General features: G+C 32.1%; 1 protein-coding gene across 3 annotated transcripts in view; it reads right to left on the bottom strand.

Moving 5' to 3' along the window:
- Window positions 1-2,445: 2,445 nt before the first annotated feature.
- The window catches only part of LOC143246807 (uncharacterized), a 49,585-nt gene continuing 30,067 nt past the window's right edge, over window positions 2,446-21,963 (bottom strand). For all 3 annotated transcript variants that reach the window (XM_076493976.1, XM_076493977.1, XM_076493978.1), the window contains 3 exons: window positions 15,346-15,466; window positions 13,514-13,609; window positions 2,446-5,499 (listed from right to left, as the gene is read on the bottom strand). In XM_076493976.1, coding sequence (XP_076350091.1) covers window positions 4,455-5,483 — 1,029 coding nt within the window. In that variant the 5' untranslated portion in view covers window positions 5,484-5,499; window positions 13,514-13,609; window positions 15,346-15,466 and the 3' untranslated portion in view covers window positions 2,446-4,454. The remainder of the gene's footprint in view (window positions 5,500-13,513; window positions 13,610-15,345; window positions 15,467-21,963) is intronic.

Here is a 21,963-nt window from a genome sequence, read left to right as displayed (position 1 = left end):
GTGTACAATACCGGTATTAATTCTATGTGCTGCTCTTTATAACTTCAGTGTGTTGGCATTGAAACAGGGTACACTCGAAACAGATGCACACTGTTGATGTGTGGATTATCTCTACAATATTACTATTAATACAGATGCACATGGTTGATGTGTGGATTATCACTACAATATTACTATTAATACAGATGCACATGGTTTATGTGTGGATTATCACTACAATATTACTATTAATACAGATGCACATGGTTGATGTGTGGGTTATCGCTACAATATTACTATTAATACAGATGCACATGGTTGATGGGTGGGTTATCACTACAATATTACTATTAATACAGATGCACATGGTTGATGTGTGGGTTATCACTACAATATTACTATTAATACAGATGCACATGGTTGATGTGTGGATTATCACTAGAATATTACTATTAATACAGATGCACATGGTTGATGTGTGGATTATCACTACAATATTACTATTAATACAGATGCACATGGTTGATGTGTGGGTTATCACTACAATATTACTGTTAATACAGATGCACATGGTTGATATGTAGATTATCGCTACAATATTACTATTAATACAGATGCACATGGTTAATGTGTGGATTATCACTACAATATTACTATTAATACAGATGCACATGGTTGATGTGTGGATTATCACTACAATATTACTATTAATACAGATGCACATGGTTGATGTGTGGGTTATCGCTACAATATTACTATTAATACAGATGCACATGGTTGATGTGTGGGTTATCACTACAATAGTACTATTAATACAGATGCACATGGTTGATGTGTGGGTTATCACCACAATATTGCTATTAATACAGATGCACATGGTTGATGTGTGGGTTATCACTACAATATTACTATTAATACAGATGCACATGGTTGATGTGTGGATTATCTCTACAATATTACTATTAATACAGATGCACATGGTTGATGGGTGGGTTATCACTACAATATTACTATTAATACAGATGCACATGGTTGATGTGTGGGTTATCACTACAATATTACTATTAATACAGATGCACATGGTTAATGTGTGGGTTATCACTACAATATTACTATTAATACAGATGCACACGGTTGATGTGTGGGCTATCACTACAATATTACTATTAATACAGATGCACATGGTTGATGTGTGGGTTATCATCACAATATTACTATTAATACAGATGCACATGGTTAATGTGTGGGTTATCACTACAATATTACTATTAATATAGATGCACATGGTTGATGTGTGGGTTATCACCACAATAGTACTATTAATATAGATGCACATGGTTGATGTGTGGGTTATCACCACAATAGTACTATTAATAGAGATGCACATGGTTGATGTGGGGGTTATCACTACAATATTACTATTAATACAGATGCACATGGTTGATGTGTGGATTATCACTACAATATTACTATTAATACAGATGCACATGGTTGATGTGTGGATTATCGCTACAATATTACTATTAATACAGATGCACATGGTTGATGTGTGGATTATCACTACAATATTACTATTAATACAGATGCACATGGTTAATGTGTGGGTTATCACCACAATTTTACTATTAATACAGATGCACATGGTTGATGTGTGGATTATCACTACAATATTACTATTAATACAGATGCACATGGTTGATGTGTGGATTATCACTACAATATTACTATTAATACAGATGCACATGGTTGATGTGTGGGTTATCACCACAATATTACTATTAATACAAATGCACATGGTTAATGTGTGGGTTATCACCACAATATTACTATTAATACAGATGCACATGGTTAATGTGTGGGTTATCACTACAGTATTACTATTAATACAGATGCACATGGTTGATGTGTGGGTTATCATCACAATATTACTATTAATAGAGATGCACATGGTTGATGTGTGGGTTATCACTACAATATTACTGTTAATACAGATGCACATGGTTGATGTGTGGATTATCACTACAATATTACTATTAATACAGATGCACATGGTTAATGTGTGGGTTATCACCACAATTTTACTATTAATACAGATGCACATGGTTGATGTGTGGATTATCACTACAATATTACTATTAATACAGATGCACATGGTTGATGTGTGGATTATCACTACAATATTACTATTAATACAGATGCACATGGTTGATGTGTGGGTTATCACCACAATATTACTATTAATACAAATGCACATGGTTAATGTGTGGGTTATCACCACAATATTACTATTAATACAGATGCACATGGTTAATGTGTGGGTTATCACTACAGTATTACTATTAATACAGATTCACATGGTTGATATGTGGGTTATCACCACAATAGTACTATTAATACAGATGCACATGGTTGATATGTGGGTTATCACCACAATAGTACTATTAATACAGATGCACATGGTTGATGTGTGGGTTATCATCACAATATTTTTATTAATACAGATGCACATGGTTGATGTGTGGGTTATCACTACAATATTACTATTAATACAGATGCATATGGTTGATGTGTGGATTATCACTACAATATTACTATCAATACAGATGCACATGGTTGATGTCTGGGTTATCACTACAATATTACTATTAATACAGATGCACACTGTTGATGTGTGGGTTATCAGTACAATATTACTATTAATACAGATGCACATGGTTGATCTGTGGGTTATCACCACAATAGTACTATTAATACAGATGCACATGGTTGATGTGGGGGTTATCACTACAATATTACTATTAATACAGATGCACATGGTTGATGTGTGGGTTATCATCACAATATTACTATTAATACAGATGCACATGGTTGATGTGTGGGTTATCACGATAATATTACTATTAATACAGATGCACATGGTTGATGTGTGGGTTATCACTACAATATTATTTTTAATACAGATGCACATGGTTGATGTGTTACTGATGGAAAGTAACAACCAAACTTCTATACTAGTAGAAGTAAGTGTGTTCTACCGTTCATGAATCAATAATGGTATTTCTTACCTCTCTTAGGTGTATCATGAAGGATTCTAATGTGAACATCAAGAGATTTGAATGTTTTGTCATTCTTACAGCCATATCTCTCCATCAGCTTTCTAGTCAAGAATAACCCAATGATTCTTCACTTTCTCAAAAACAACAACAGCCCGTTATCTATGAAACAGAAGAACTGTAATGAACTGATGAAACAGAAGAACTGTAATGAACTGATGAAATAGAAGAACTGTAATGAACTGATGAAACAGAAGAACTGTAATGAACTGATGAAATAGAAGAACTGTAATGAACTGATGAAATAGAAGAACTGTAATGAACTGATGAAACAGAAGAACTGTAATGAACTGATGAAACAGAAGAACTGTAATGAACTGATGAAACAGAAGAACTGTAATGAACTGATGAAACAGAAGAACTGTAATGAACTGATGAAATAGAAGAACTGTAATAAACTGATGAAATAGAAGAACTGTAATAAACTGATGAAATAGAAGAATTGTAATAAACTGATGAAACAGAAGAACTGTAATGAACTGATGAAATAGAAGAACTGTAATGAACTGATGAAACAGAAGAACTGTAATGAACTGATGAAATAGAAGAACTGTAATGAACTGATGAAATAGAAGAACTGTAATGAACTGATTAAATTGAAGAACTGTAATGAACTGATGAAATTGAAGAACTGTAATGAACTGACAAGAACTGGGAGGATTTTGAACACTTGGAAATTTAGTAGAACCTTAAAATCAAGAACATCTTTAACAAATTAGAGCACATCAGACAACTGTGGTTCAGTTCCTATAGTTACTTCTAACAACCTTTAAATTTGCATTACAACACTTAAATTTAAATGTAAAGAGAAAATACAATATTTGAAGATCAATCATCAGTTTTTTGGACACTATCACATCTAAGCTTCAAATTATTGTGATGACGTACAAACATTTTAAATAGAAATGTCCATCAGTACAACATCTACAAACATTCTAAATAGAAATATCGATCAGTACAACATCTACAAACATTCTAAATGGAAATATCCATCAGTACAACATCTACAAACATTCTAAATAGAAATGTCCATCAGTACAACATCTACAAACATTCTAAATAGAAATATCCATCAGTACAACATCTACAAACATTCTGAATGGAAATATCCATCAGTACAACATCTACAAACATTCTAAATAGAAATATTCATCAGTACAACATCTACAAACATTATAAATAGAAATATCCATCAGTACAACATCTACAAACATTCTAAATAGAAATATCCATCAGTACAACATCTACAAACATTCTAAATAGAAATGTCCATCAGTACAACATCTACAAACATTGTAAAGAAATATCCATCAGTACAACATCTACAAACATTCTAAATAGAAATATCCATCACTACAACATCTACGTTTCTGCCCATTTTATTCTCAATTCCTGGGTTGTGCTATAGGCCCTTAGCAACCTCTTATTTTGCTGTTTTACACGAAGATGAAGGCCTTTCAAGGTACGTAACAGAAGAGTTCTGCGATATTCTAAAAGCTCTTGGTGAACCATAAAACCCTCTTCTCTCCTCAACTGATCCACTTCTCGAATCCGGTTGATTTTTTCCTGGACGAGACAGCGTTCGGCTCGTAAACGCTTCACCTTCTCGGCCAATGATTCTAACTTGCTGCTGACGTGAATCGTGGAAGCTGCGCGAGAACACGCACCACCTGCTTCTGGATTGTTGAACACTTCCAGAACGGAGTTCTTGATTTGTTCACTGTTTTCAGAAAGATCTTCAAGAAATACTTCCTCAACATCAAAATTTGGGTTTCGTGGTCTGTGCCTACAAGAGAGAGGCCATGCTGCAGGTGTAAGTCCACACTTCGTCTGTCCTAGAATGATCCGGATGTCAGAGGTGGACATGGATGTGGTAGTTGACAGTTGGCCAGTATCTCTTGTGACCCAAAATTCGGGGAACATTAACTGTGGTGCTGAAATCAGACGAACATCACGACCACGTCCGATGGACGACGATAAAATCCATGGTCCAAATGTTCTGTTTTGCGTTTCGGTTGTTTCAGAGCTATCTGAAGGACTTGAGGACGGAGAGCTGCCCCAACCGCTGTCCACGGAACTACAGATGGAACTTGTATTACAATTAATCCACGGATTGGTTCGAATACGTGATCGTTGTCGTGGACAATTGACGTCATGCACGGCAGCGAGATCCAAGAAACTTGTGCGGATGTTAGAGACTTTTTTCTCTTGTATGGAGAGAGGTCGAGGGGTATAGCATTCCCCTGGGGGTTGAGCTGCAACGTGTTGAGAGAAACAGTTTGCATAAGTGATATCGTTTTCGTCCTGAGGTGACAATCTTTGTGGTTCATCTTTCTTCCCTTTCCGTCGGGAGCGACTGAAGTGGCTCTCCACCCATTTCATCAGCTTCATAACAGAACAGGTCGCTCTACTCAAAATAAATATATATCCTATAAGATTCAATGCTTGTGTTTCTAAATAAAGAATACTAAATATTAAAAACGTACTTACAGCAAAAAAAACTGACAATGTTTATGTGTACCCCTAATGTTCTACACGGTGTATATTCATCGCAGCTAATTGGTTAAAACCTTGTTATCACAGTTTCTAACTCTGTTTCACTTACATTCACAGAAGCTATGGGACTTTATATTATAAGGACATATTTTTACGTTGAGAGTTAATCTAAAAGTGTAACAATAATAACCTGTAGACACGTCACCATAACGTTGAGTTTCATCACCACTGTAAAGGAAAGATCAAGGTAGTGGACTGTCGAACATTAAATCATTAGCTGCACAGGTTGTCATATACTTGTAGTTTTCACCTCTGTACCTCTATACCCACTAGAACATCTTCAGTTGGAAGATTTTGGATTTTAATTTTACCTCTCCGTTTTGAACAATATATCTTTAATATTCAGCATATTTAATATTCAACATATCTTTAATATTCAGCATATCTTTAATATTCAACATATCTTGAATATTCAACATATATTTAATATTAAACATATTTAATATTCAACGTATATTTAATATTCAACGTATACTTAATATTCAACATATATTTAATATTCAACGTATATTTAATATTCAACGTATACTTAATATTCAACATATATTTAATATTCAACGTATACTTAATATTCAACATATATTTAATATTCAACATATATTTAATATTCAACATATACTTAATATTCAACATATATTTAAACCGTTGGTCACGTTGTTTTTTTTACCTTACTTTATGCTTCTTGTTTTTGACTAGTACACCCTTAACATGAATATTTTAGTCTCCACTAGTATACCCTTAACATGAATATTTTGGTCTCCACTAGTACACCCTTAACATGAATATTTTAGTCTTCACTAGTATACCCTTAACATGAATATTTTGGTCTCCACTAGTATACCCTTAACATGAATATTTTAGTCTTCACTAGTATACCCTTAACATGAATATTTTGGTCTCCACTAGTATACCCTTAACATGAATATTTTAGTCTCCACTAGTACACCCTTAACATGAATATTTTAGTCTTCACTAGTATACCCTTAACATGAATATTTTGGTCTCCACTAGTATACCCTTAACATGAATATTTTAGTCTCCACTAGTATACCCTTAACATGAATATTTTAGTCTCCACTAGTATACACTTAACATGAATATTTTAGTCTCCACTAGTATACCCTTAACATGAATATTTTGGTCTCCACTAGTATACCCTTAACATGAATATTTTGGTCTACACTAGTATACCCTTAACTTGAATATTTTGGTCTCCACTAGTACACCCTTAACATGAATATTTTAGTCTCCACTAGTATACCCTTAACATGAATATTTTAGTCTCCACTAGTATACCCTTAACATGAATATTTTAGTCTTCACTAGTATACCCTTAACATGAATATTTTGGTCTCCACTAGTATACCCTTAACATGAATATTTTAGTCTCCACTAGTATACCCTTAACATGAATATTTTAGTCTCCACTAGTATACACTTAACATGAATATTTTGGTCTCCACTAGTATACCCTTAACATGAATATTTTGGTCTCCACTAGTATACCCTTAACATGAATATTTTAGTCTCCACTAGTATACCCTTAACATGAATATTTTGGTCTCCACTAGTATACCCTTAACATGAATATTTTAGTCTCCACTAGTATACCCCTAACATGAATATTTTGGTCTCCACTAGTATACCCTTAACATGAATATTTTAGTCTCTACTAGTATATCCTTAACTTGAATATTTTGGTATTCACTAGTATACCCTTAACTTGAATATTTTGGTCTCCACTAGTATACCCTTAACATGAATATTTTGGTCTCCACTAGTAAACCCTTAACATGAATATTTTAGTCTCTACTAGTATATCCTTAACTTGAATATTTTGGTCTCCACTAGTACACCCTTAACATGAATATTTTAGTCTCCACTAGTATACCCTTAACATGAATATTTTAGTCTCTACTAGTATACCCTTAACATGAATATTTTAGTCTCTACTAGTATACCCTTAACATGAATATTTTAGTCTCCACTAGTATACCCTTAACATGAATATTTTAGTCTCTACTAGTATATCATTAACTTGAATATTTTGGTATTCACTAGTACACCCTTAACATGAATAGTTTAGTCTCCACTATTATACCCTTAACATGAATATTTTAGTCTCTACTAGTATATCCTTAACTTGAATATATTGGTATTCACTAGTATACCCTTAACTTGAATATTTTAGTCTCCACTAGTATACCCTTAACATGAATATTTTAGTCTCTACTAGTATATCCTTAACTTGAATATTTTGGTATTCACTAGTATACCCTTAACTTGAATATTTTGGTCTGCACTAGTATACCCTTAACTTAAATATTTTGGTTTCCAGTAGTATAACCTTACTTTGAACGTTTTAATATTTGCTATTATATCCTTAATTTGAATATATTGGTGTTCACCAGTATACCCTTAATTTGAACATTTTTATTTCTGCTAGAAAACTTCTAAGTTGAACACTTTAGCCTTTACTAATATACCCTAAATTTGAAAAATTTTGTCTTTAATAATATACCCTTAATTTGAATACTTTCCCATCGACTATTTTACCCTTCATTTGAACACCTCCTGCTCCGTTAGTATGCACTTAATTTGAACATTTTAATCTACACTTGTATACCCTTAACCTGAATATTTTGGTCTCCACTAGTATACCCTTAACCTGAATATTTTGGTCTGCATTAGTAAACCTTTAACTTGAATATTTTGGTTGTCACTAGTATCCCCTTAACATGAACACATTAATCTCCTCTAGTATACCCTTAATTTGAACATTTTTGTTTCTGCTAAAAAACTTCTACGTTAAACACTTTAGCCTTCACTAATATACCCTAAATTTGTAAATTTTTGTCTTTAATAATATACCTTAATTCGAATACTTTCCCATCCACAATGTTACCCTTCATTTGAACATTTTCGTCTCCGTTAGTATATTTTTAAGTTGAACACTTTAATATTTTGTAGTATACCCTTAATTTGAACACTTCAGTCTCCGTTAGTATATACTTAAGTTGAACACTTTAATATTTTGTAGTATACCCTTAATTTGAACACTTCAGTCTCTGTTAGTATATCCTTAAGTTGAACACATTAATATTTTGTAGTATACCCTTAATTTGAACACTTCAGTCTCCTGTAGTATATCCTTAAGTTGAACACTTTAATATTTTGTAGTATACCCTTAATTTGAACACTTCAGTCTCCTGTAGTATATCCTTAAGTTGAACACTTTAACATTTTGTAGTATACCCTTAATTTGAACACTTGAGTCTCCGTTAGTATATCCTTAAGTTGAACACTTTAATATTTTGTGGTATACCATAATTTGAACACTTCAGTCTCCTGTAGTACATCCTTAAGTTGAACACTTTAATATTTTGTAGTATACCCTTAATTTGAACACTTCAGTCTCCTGTAGTACATCCTTAAGTTGAACACTTTAATATTTTGTAGTATACCCTTAATTTGAACACTTCAGTCTCCTGTAGTATATCGTTAAGTTGAACACTTTAATATTTTGTAGTATACCCTTAATTTGAACACTTCAGTCTCCTGTAGTATATCCTTAAGTTGAACACTTTAATATTTTGTAGTATACCCTTAATTTGAACACTTCAGTCTCCGTTAGTATATCCTTAAGTTGAACACTTTAATATTTTGTAGTATACCATAATTTGAACACTTCAGTCTCCTGTAGTATATCCTTAAGTTGAACACTTTAACATTTTGTAGTATACCCTTAATTTGAACACTTCAGTCTCCGTTAGTATATGCTTAAGTTGAACACTTTAATATTTTGTATTATACCATAATTTGAACACTTCAGTCTACTGCAGTATATCCTTAAGTTGAACACTTTAATATTTTGTAGTATACCCTTAATTTGAACACTTCAGTCTCCTGTAGTATATCCTTAAGTTGAACACTTTAATATTTTGTAGTATACCCTTAATTTGAACACTTCAGTCTCCTGTAGTATATCCTTAAGTTGAACATTTTACTCCACCGTATACCCTTAAGTTGAAGAATTTAATCTCGTGTAGTATACTCTTAAGTTGAACACTTTAATCTCTACTAGTATATCCTTAACTTGAATATTTTGGTATTCACTAGTACACCCTTGACATGAATATTTTAGTCTCCACAAGTATACCCTTAACCTGAATATTTTGGTCTGCACTAGTAAACCTTTAACTTGAATATTTTGGTTGTCACTAGTATACCCTTAACATGAACACATTAATCTCCTCTAGTATACCCTTAATTTGAACATTTTTATTTCTGCTAGAAAACTTCTACGTTAAACACTTTAGCCTTCACTAATATACCCTAAATTTGAAAATTTTTGTCTTTAATAATATACCTTAATTCGAATACTTTCCCATCCACAATGTTACCCTTCATTTGAACATTTTCGTCTCCGTTAGTATATTTTTAAGTTGAACACTTTAATATTTTGTAGTATACCCTTAATTTGAACACTTCAGTCTCCGTTAGTATATCCTTAAGTTGAACACTTTAATATTTTGTAGTATACCCTTAATTTGAACACTTCAGTCTCCTGTAGTATATCCTTAAGTTGAACACTTTAATATTTTGTAGTATACCCTTAATTTGAACACTTCAGTCTTTTGTAGTACATCCTTAAGTTGAACACTTTAATATTTTGTAGTATACCCTTAATTGAACACTTCAGTCTCCTGTAGTATATCCTTAAGTTGAACACTTTAACATTTTGTAGTATACCCTTAATTTGAACACTTGTGTCTCCGTTAGTATATCCTTAAGTTGAACACTTTAATATTTTGTGGTACACCATAATTTGAACACTTCAGTCTCCTGTAGTAGATCCTTAAGTTGAACACTTTAACATTTTGTAGTATACCCTTAATTTGAACACTTGAGTCTCCGTTAGTATATCCTTAAGTTGAACACTTTAATATTTTGTAGTATACCATAATTTGAACACTTCAGTCTCCTGTAGTATATCCTTAAGTTGAACACTTTAACATTTTGTAGTATACCCTTAATTTGAACACTTCAGTCTCCTGTAGTATATCCTTAAATTGAACACTTTAATATTTTGTAGTATACCCTTAATTTGAACACTTCAGTCTCCTGTAGTATATCCTTAAATTGAACACTTTAATATTTTGTAGTATACCCTTAATTTGAACACTTCAGTCTCCTGTAGTATATCCTTAAGTTGAACACTTTAATATTTTGTAGTATACCCTTAATTTGAACACTTCAGTCTCCTGTAGTATATCCTTAAGTTGAACACTTTAATATTTTGTAGTATACCCTTAATTTGAACACTTCAGTCTCCTGTAGTATATCCTTAAGTTGAACACTTAAATATTTTGTAGTATACCATAATTTGAACACTTCAGTCTTTTGTAGTACATCCTTAAGTTGAACACTTTAATATTTTGTAGCATACCCTTAATTTGAACACTTCAGTCTCCTGTAGTATATCCTTAAGTTGAACACTTTAATATTTTGTAGTATACCCTTAATTTGAACACTTCAGTCTCCTGTAGTATATCCTTAAGTTGAACACTTTAATATTTTGTAGTATACTCTTAATTTGAACACTTCAGTCTCCTGTAGTATATCCTTAAGTTGAACATTTTACTCCACCGTATACCCTTAAGTTGAAGAATTTAATCTCGTGTAGTATACTCTTAAGTTGAACACTTTAATCTCTACTAGTATATCCTTAAATTGAATATTTTGGTATTCACTAGTACACCCTTGACATGAATATTTTAGTCTCCACAAGTATACCCTTAACCTGAATATTTTGGTCTCCACTAGTATACCCTTAACCTGAATATTTTGGTCTGCACTAGTAAACCTTTAACTTGAATATTTTGGTTGTCACTAGTATACCCTTAACATGAACACATTAATCTCCTCTAGTATACCCTTAATTTGAACATTTTTTATTTCTGCTAGAAAACTTCTACGTTAAACACTTTAGCCTTCACTAATATACCCTAAATTTGAAAAATTTTGTCTTTAATAATATACCCTAATTCGAATACTTTCCCATCCACAATGTTACCCTTCATTTGAACATTTTCGTCTCCGTTAGTATATTTTTAAGTTGAACACTTTAATATTTTGTAGTATACCCTTAATTTGAACACTTCAGTCTCCGTTAGTATATCCTTAAGTTGAACACTTTAATATTTTGTAGTATACCCTTAATTTGAACACTTCAGTCTTTTGTAGTACATCCTTAAGTTGAACACTTTAATATTTTGTAGCATACCCTTAATTTGAACACTTCAGTCTCCTGTAGTATATCCTTAAGTTGAACACTTTAATATTTTGTAGTATACCCTTAATTTGAACACTTCAGTCTCCTGTAGTATATCCTTAAGTTGAACACTTTAATATTTTGTAGTATACCCTTAATTTGAACACTTCAGTCTCCTGTAGTATATCCTTAAGTTGAACATTTTACTCCACCGTATACCCTTAAGTTAAAGAATTTAATCTCGTGTAGTATACTCTTAAGTTGAACACTTTAATCTCTACTAGTATATCCTTAACTTGAATATTTTGGTATTCACTAGTACACCCTTGACATGAATATTTTAGTCTCCACAAGTATACCCTTAACCTGAATATTTTCGTCTCCACTAGTATACCCTTAACCTGAATATTTTGGTCTGCACTAGTAAACCTTTAACTTGAATATTTTGGTTGTCACTAGTATACCTTTAACATGAACACATTAATCTCCTCTAGTATACCCTTAATTTGAACATTTTTATTTCTGCTAGAAAACTTCTACGTTAAACACTTTAGCCTTCACTAATATACCCTAAATTTGAAAATTTTTGTCTTTAATAATATACCCTAATTCGAATACTTTCCCATCCACAATGTTACCCTTCATTTGAACATTTTCGTCTCCGTTGGTATATTTTTAAGTTGAACACTTTAATATTTTGTAGTATACCCTTAATTTGAACACTTCAGTCTCCGTTAGTATATCCTTAAGTTGAACACTTTAATATTTTGTAGTATACCCTTAATTGAACACTTCAGTCTCCGTTAGTATATCCTTAAGTTGAACACTTTAATATTTTGTAGTATACCCTTAATTTGAACACTTCAGTCTCCGTTAGTATATCCTTAAGTTGAACACTTTAATATTTTGTAGTATACCCTTAATTTGAACACTTCAGTCTCCTGTAGTACATCCTTAAGTTGAACACTTTAATATTTTGTAGTATACCCTTAATTTGAACACTTCAGTCTCCTGTAGTACATCCTTAAGTTGAACACTTTAATATTTTGTAGTATACCCTTAATTTGAACACTTCAGTCTCCTGTAGTATATCCTTAAGTTGAACACTTTAATATTTTGTAGTATACCCTTAATTTGAACACTTCAGTCTCCTGTAGTATATCCTTAAGTTGAACATTTTACTCCACCGTATACCCTTAAGTTGAAGAATTTAATCTCGTGTAGTATACTCTTAAGTTGAACACTTTAATCTCCACAAGTATATCCTTAAGTTAAACAGTTTTATCTCCACTTGTATATCCCTTAGTTGAACTGTTTTATATCCACTAGTATACCTTTAAGTTGAACTGTTTTATCTCCAGTAGTATATCCTTAAGTTAAACAGTTTTATCTCCACTATTATATCCTTTAGCTGAACTTTTTTATCTCCACTAGTTGTCTCTCTCGGTTTCAATAAAATAGCGATTAGTGATATTTTATTTAACTTGATGGATTTAATCTATATATAAGAGTTTATGTATATGAATGTTTTTTTCTCTCTTACTTTATAAAGTGACTTAAAACATACTTAAACTGAAACCGTCATACTCACGATCAGAACGTTTTCTTATAGTAATTTCTTTGAACCCGCAGATTTGCGTGTTGTCACACACGTGCCTAAAGCCATCTGGTGGTAGATCCGGTGTATCTAGAACATTTAAATTAATCAATATTAGATGTTATCAGTAGTGATATCTTTATAGCTGTAATTTAATTCAGGTTTTAAAATGAATATTAAATCTATCTGTGAATGAAATCCACTAAGCTTACAGTTGTTTTTAACTGACAGTCCAGTTGAACGTTTGATACAATTTGTTTGTTTAGAGGAGTTGACTTTCTCCAAATAAAGAGGGCTGAAAATGCACGTTGTTATTATGCACAATAAATAGAATAAAAATAATTTTGAATATGCAAATTAGCAAATCACGTGACAATACAGCCGATATATAGTGCCCCCCAAAATTTATCATTTTGGGTAAGACTATTTGACAGCCCCTTCTAACGCAAAATATCAATAAACTCACACCCAAAAATTTTAACAGATAGAGGATTTAGAATTTAAGACAAGCATATTTAATACCATTGGAGAAAAAAAAAAGAATAAGGAATAACGTGGGGTGTCGGAATCATCCAGAAAGAGACTTCTATCAAGTCGTACTCCAACTTTGGTAAGCAAAGAAAGGCAGGAGGTGAAAATCTACGAACACAAAAGTCATAGGTCAGTAAAGCCTTCCACGTATCCCGGGAAACACAGTATAACAGATTCTCGGTCTGGTCACGTGCACCCAAGCTTCATTCTGACGTACCAAACTCAAACTAAAAATGAAACAGGTGTTCATAATGTTTTAAATAAAGACACGCTATCTGCATTAACCGTCACTAAGTTAGCAGTAAAAAACCAAAAGGAAAGCAGTTAGTCATCACCACTCATTGCCAACTCTTGGGCTACGCTTTCACCAATGAATTGATTGTACATAATAACACTCCCACGGCTGAAAGGACGAACATTCTTGGTGGGACGGAGATTGGAACCTGCGACCCTCAGATTGAGAGTCGAACGCCCTAAGCACATGACCATGTTGGGCCATTGCTGTGAGATCGGGCTGTTTATATCGGTAATGGTAAATCATTGTTCTAACACAGAGTAAAATGTTTATTGAAAGCAAGAACAAAGTGATAATGTGCTTTTTAATGAAGAGCTTTTTGTAATAAACATTAAGCTGCAGGGCTATTGCTAAGATGCACGGTGGTCAGTTTGTTTGTTTTTTGAATTTCGCGCAAAGCTACACGAAAGCTATCTGTGCTAGCCATCCCTAATTTAGTAGTGTAAAACTAGAGGGAAGGCAGCTAGTCATCACCACTCACCGCCAACTCTTGGGCCACTCTTTTACTAACGAATAGTGGGATTGACCGTCACTATATAAGGGCGAGCGAGCATGTTTGGTGCGACGGGGATTCGAACCCGCGACCCTCAGGTTACGAGTCGAACGCCTTAACCCACCTGGTCATGCCGGGCCTTACGGTGGTCAGATTGAAACATGTCCGAACGTCGTGAGGCTCCGAAACAGTTTGTACTCAGTAGAATGTTGCCTTTGATAGATTTTCATATAAACTCGTGACACCTGCTGGGGATATTTTAATCACGCAAAATGAAACTACCAACTAAATATTTCTTAAACAGGAATGCATTAAAACTTGCAGAGTCGAAACCCCTAAATGTCCTTCTACGATAAATTCCACATTTAACTTCTTCATAACACAGTACTCTCTTTAAGAAAAAGTAACTTCATTTTTTGTGTTCTACAGTGAATTTCATTTTTAAAAATCTCAACTACGTGTTCAGTTACAGAATTGACATATCTGACAAATACAAAACCAACGTACCTGCGACAGTGTACAGGTTGAAAACTGTTCATTAATCATTGTTTCTCAGGGTAACAAAGAAACACGTTGGCAAGTAACGTTGTTAATCTGGAACCCATCGCTGCTTGGTCATGAACGGTATCTATGAAAAACAATTGTATCTCAACAACTGCTGAAAAACATACTCTAGTAATGTTTTTTTACAATTTATATTTGGAATACTTTATTAACAGCCATATTTGACGCAAGGTTTACAGGAATATCGTCACATAGAGAGAAACCGCATTAAAAATTGTCTTTTTATTAAACCTTAAATCTCGCATTTCATTAGAATAAATTATTTTATAGTATAGTCACTGTACCTAAATCTTTTAAACTATTTTTAAAAGAAATCAATGCATACGTGATTTTAACTGATACAGTTTGTCTGACAGGACAACATTTCTTCTGGACTTTTGCAACGCCTTAAAGAATACCTGGATAATAACTTGATTGTTTTATTCTAGAGTATTAATCTTGTATCAGTATATTATGTTTCTTCAATTCAACAGATACCTTCTGTTTTTTGTAGAACTTACCTTTGAAATGTACTCACGTTTGCCACTGTTAATATCCACCATCATACCCTTAGCATGCTCCTTTTACACTCCACTAGTATTCCCTTGCATTGATTCTTTGGTTTACACCAGCATATCTAAACTTTGCTACTTTTGATTTTTACCATTGTACCTCTAGTTTGATACTTTTATGACTATACCCCAAGTTACCTCCCTTTGGTACTTGGGTATGTATCCCTATACAGATATGTCCTGAACATAGCAGTAACCAAAGTCACATGTTAATTATAACAAATAATGCTGTATTCCAACAGTATTTCCTGTCTAATATATCTATCTTTTAAACACAATGTTATAATAAATAGTTTCTCTGGTAGTTGTACACGTATTTTGAGCGTATAAACAGCTTCACCCAAACAAACCCAATTGTAATAACCAGCATACTTTACACACGTTGTCGGGGATTGAGGTCAAAGGGCGGAGAATAAGAAATAATGAGATTTCTACGTGTAGAGGCGCTGTTATTTTGTTACACATCTCATGTGATTTGAATAATAAATCGTGGCCAGCTTATGAAGTAAAGATGTCATACAGGTTAGTATAACACCATATGAGATCTTCAAAGCTTCCTGTATTCTGATTGGCTCAAACCGGTTCTCTGTCTGAATTATTACTTCTCCAATAAATAAATAGAATATGTGATAAATGTGGCGAGTGTTCTGTATGAAACTACAACGAAGACACAGTACGTCTCAGAAATGACTTACGACCAAGTTTGTTTTCTTCATCACTGTCACGTGATGATTAATATGTTGTTCACTGATTGGTCAAAAGAGATATCTCTGGAAATCAGATAGCAGCTGTGGGATTATTGAAAATGCTTCAAGTTGAAACAATCTACACTAGTAATTCCGTGAATTAGATAAAGCTTGAAATTTGGATTAACGTCTAGTAGACTCCCTCTACCGACAGATTTGATGTTGTTTACAAGCCTTACGTGTTTCAAATAAAGAGAGTGAATTAAAACTTGTAAGAAACATTACCTCAGTACCATTCGGTGAGAGAATTACTTAATATAAAGCAAAGTGTGTTATCCAAGTAATTGCAGAGGGAGTGGCAAAGCGAATGATTAATTATTAATTTCTTTAATATCAAGCTGACTTCAGATCTGAATTTTTCTTTTGGATACTGAACACAACCAGTGCAGGTGTAATAAGTGGTAAGAATATATTTCTTACTGACATAGCACTGATTTATGGAGACCATTATTTTCCACTTTTTAATAGCCTTTTATTTAAACCAATAGAAAACAAATTTTCTTTTACATGCCTTTCGCTCAATCTAATATACTACACACGGTTGTCGAGGGCCACAAAACCAGGGTAAATACCTAGGCCTTACAGACTCTTCCTTCTCAACTGATGGGATACCATGTGACAGTCCTTATTATGGATAACTACTGTAGATGGTTGAAACACTATTAGTTTAGACAGTTAAGATAACTATTGTAGATTGTTGAAACACTAGTTAGTTAAGTAAGTTAAGATAACTACTGTAGATGGTTGAAATACTAGTTAGTTTAGTAAGTTAATATAACTATTGTAGATGGTTGAAACACTAGTTAGTTAAGTAAGTTAAGATAACTACTGTAGATGGTTGAAACACTAGTTAGTTAAGTAAATTAAGATAACTACTGTAGATGGTTTAAACACTAGTTAGTTTAGTAAGTAAAGATAACTACTGTAGATGGTTAAAACACTAGTTAGTTAACTAAATTAAGATAACTACTGTAGATGGTTGAAACACTAGTTAGTTAAGTAAGTTAAGATAACTACTGTAGATGATTGAAACACTAGTTAGTTAAGTAAGTTAAGATAACTACTGTAGATGATTGAAACACGATTTAGTTTAGTAATTAAAGATAACTACTGTAGATGGTTGAAACACTAGTTAGTTTAGTAAGTAAAGATAACTACTGTAGATGGTTAAAACACTAGTTAGTTAACTAAATTAAGATAACTACTGTAGATGGTTGAAACACTAGTTAGTTTAGTAAGTTAAGATAACTACTGTAGATGATTGAAACATAGTTAGATAAGTAAGTTAAGATAACTACTGTAGATGATTGAAACACTAGTTAGTTAAGTAAGTTAAGATAACTACTGTAGATGATTGAAACACTAGTTAGTTAAGTAAGTTAAGATAACTACTGTAGATGATTGAAACACTAGCTAGTTAAGTATGTTAAGATAACTACTGTAGATGATTGAAAAATAGTTAGATAAGTAAGTTAAGATAACTACTGTAGATGATTGAAACACTAGTTAGTTAAGTATGTTAAGATAACTACTGTAGATGGTTGAAACACCAGTTAGTTTAGTAAGTTAAGATAACTGCTGTAGATGGTTGAAACACTAGTTAGTTAAGTAAGTTAAGATAACTACTGTAGATGGTTGAAACACTAGTTAGATAAGTAAGTTAAGATAACTACTGTAGATGATTGAAACATAGTTAGATAAGTAAGTTAAGATAACTACTGTAGATGATTGAAACATAGTTAGTTTAGTAAGTAAAGATAACTACTGTAGATGGTTGAAACACTAGTTAGTCAAGTATGTTAAGATAACTACTATAGATGATTGAAACACTAGTTAGTTTAGTAAGTAAAGATAACTACTGTAGATGGTTGAAACACTAGTTAGTCAAGTATGTTAAGATAACTACTGTAGATGGTTGAAACACTAGTTAGTTTAGTAAGTAAAGATAACTACTGTAGATGGTTAAAACACTAGTTAGTTAACTAAATTAAGATAACTACTGTAGATGGTTGAAACACTAGTTAGTTTAGTAAGTTAAGATAACTACGGTAGATGGTTGAAACACCAGTTAGTTTAGTAAGTTAAGATAACTACTGTAGATGGTTGAAACACTAGTTAGTTTAGTAAGTAAAGATAACTACTGTAGATGGTTAAAACACTAGTTAGTTAACTAAATTAAGATAACTACTGTAGATGGTTGAAACATAGTTAGTTTAGTAAGTAACGATAACTACTGTAGATGGTTGAAACACTAGTTAGTCAAGTATGTTAAGATAACTACTGTAGATGATTGAAACACGATTTAGTTTAGTAATTAAAGATAACTACTGTAGATGGTTGAAACACTAGTTAGTTTAGTAAGTAAAGATAACTACTGTAGATGGTTGAAACACTAGTTAGTCAAGTATGTTAAGATAACTACTGTAGATGATTGAAACATAGTTAGTTTAGTAAGTAACGATAACTACTGTAGATGGTTGAAACACTAGTTAGTCAAGTATGTTAAGATAACTACTATAGATGATTGAAACACTAGTTAGTTTAGTAAGTAAAGATAACTACTGTAGATGGTTGAAACACTAGTTAGTCAAGTATGTTAAGATAACTACTGTAGATGGTTGAAACACTAGTTAGTTTAGTAAGTAAAGATAACTACTGTAGATGGTTAAAACACTAGTTAGTTAACTAAATTAAGATAACTACTGTAGATGGTTGAAACACTAGTTAGTTTAGTAAGTTAAGATAACTACTGTAGATGATTGAAACACTAGTTAGTTTAGTAAGTAAAGATAACTACTGTAGATGGTTGAAACACTAGTTAGTTAAGTAAGTTAAGATAACTACTGTAGATGATTGAAACACTAGTTAGTTAAGTAAGTTAAGATAACTACTGTAGATGATTGAAACACGATTTAGTTAAGTATGTTAAGATAACTACTGTAGATGATTGAAACATAGTTAGATAAGTATGTTAAGATAACTACTGTAGATGATTGAAACATAGTTAGTTTAGTAAGTAAAGATAACTACTATAGATGATTGAAACACTAGTTAGTTTAGTAAGTAAAGATAACTACTGTAGATGGTTGAAACACTAGTTAGTCAAGTATGTTAAGATAACTACTGTAGATGGTTGAAACACTAGTTAGTTTAGTAAGTTGAGATAACTATGGTAGATGGTTGAAACACCAGTTAGTTTAGTAAGTTAAGATAACTACTGTAGATGGTTGTGACACTAGTTTGTTAAGTAAGTTAAGATAACTGCTGTAGATGATTGAAACACTAGTTAGATAAGTAAGTTAAGATAACTACTGTAGATGGTTGAAACACTAGTTAGTTTAGTAAGTTAAGATAACTACTGTAGATGATTGAAACATAGTTAGATAAGTAAGTAAAGATAACTACTGTAGATGTTTGAAACACCAGTTAGTTTAGTAAGTTAAGATAACTACTGTAGATGGTTGAAACACTAGTTAGTTTAGTAATTAAAGATAACTACTGCAGATGATTGAAACACTAGTTAGTTAAGTAAGTTAAGATAACTACTGTAGATGATTGAAACATAGTTAGTTTAGTAAGTTAAGATAATTACTGTAGATGATTGAAACACTAGTTAGTTAAGTATGTTAAGATAACTACTGTAGATGATTGAAACATAGTTAGTTTAGTAAGTTAAGATAATTACTGTAGATGATTGAAACACTAGTTAGTTAAGTATGTTAAGATAACTACTATAGATGATTGAAACACTAGTTAGTTAAGTAAGTTAAGATAACTACTGTAGATGGTTGAAACACTAGTTAGATAAGTAAGTTAAGATAACTACTGTAGATGGTTGAAACACTAGTTAGATAAGTAAGTTAAGATAACTACTGTAGATGATTGAAACACTAGTTAGTTAAGTAAGTTAAGATAACTACTGTAGATGGTTGAAACACTAGTTAGTTAAATAAGTTAAGATAACTACTGTAGATGATTGAAACACTAGTTAGTTAACTATGTTAAGATAACTACTGTAGATGGTTGAAACACCAGTTAGTTTAGTAAGTTAAGATAACTTCTGTAGATGGTTGAAACATTAGTTAGTTAAGTATGTTAATATAACTACTGTAGATGATTGAAACATAGTTAGATAAGTAAGTTAAGATATCTACTGTAGATGATTGAAACACTAATTAGTTAAGTATGTTAAGATAACTACTGTAGATGGTTGAAACACCAGTTAGTTTAGTAAGTTAAGATAACTGCTGTAGATGGTTGAAACACTAGTTAGTTAAGTAAGTTAAGATAACTACTGTAGATGGTTGAAACACTAGTTAGATAAGTAAGTTAAGATAACTACTGTAGATGATTGAAACATAGTTAGATAAGTAAGTTAAGATAACTACTGTAGATGATTGAAACATAGTTAGTTTAGTAAGTAAAGATAACTACTGTAGATGGTTGAAACACTAGTTAGTCAAGTATGTTAAGATAACTACTGTAGATGGTTGTGACACTAGTTTGTTAAGTAAGTTAAGATAACTGCTGTAGATGATTGAATCACTAGTTAGATAAGTAAGTTAAGATAACTACTGTAGATGGTTGAAACACTAGTTAGTTTAGTAAGTTGAGATAACTATGGTAGATGGTTGAAACACCAGTTAGTTTAGTAAGTTAAGATAACTACTGTAGATGGTTGTGACACTAGTTTGTTAAGTAAGTTAAGATAACTGCTGTAGATGATTGAAACACTAGTTAGATAAGTAAGTTAAGATAACTACTGTAGATGGTTGAAACACTAGTTAGTTTAGTAAGTTAAGATAACTACTGTAGATGATTGAAACATAGTTAGATAAGTAAGTTAAGATAACTACTGTAGATGATTGAAACATAGTTTAGTAAGTAAAGATAACTACTGTAGATGTTTGAAACACCAGTTAGTTTAGTAAGGTAAGATAACTACTGTAGATGGTTGAAACACTAGTTAGTTTAGTAATTAAAGATAACTACTGCAGATGATTGAAACACTAGTTAGTTAAGTAAGTTAAGATAACTACTGTAGATGATTGAAACATAGTTAGTTAAGTAAGTTAAGATAACTACTGTAGATGATTGAAACACTAGTAAGTTAAGTAAGTTAAGATAACTACTGTAGATGATTGAAACACGATTTAGTTTAGTAATTAAAGATAACTACTGTAGATGGTTGAAACACTAGTTAGTTTAGTAAGTAAAGATAACTACTGTAGATGGTTAAAACACTAGTTAGTTAACTAAATTAA

Source organism: Tachypleus tridentatus, chromosome 3, assembly GCF_004210375.1.
Source record: "Tachypleus tridentatus isolate NWPU-2018 chromosome 3, ASM421037v1, whole genome shotgun sequence".
NCBI lineage: Eukaryota > Metazoa > Arthropoda > Merostomata > Xiphosura > Limulidae > Tachypleus > Tachypleus tridentatus.
This window is presented reverse-complemented; position numbering and strand designations above follow the sequence as displayed.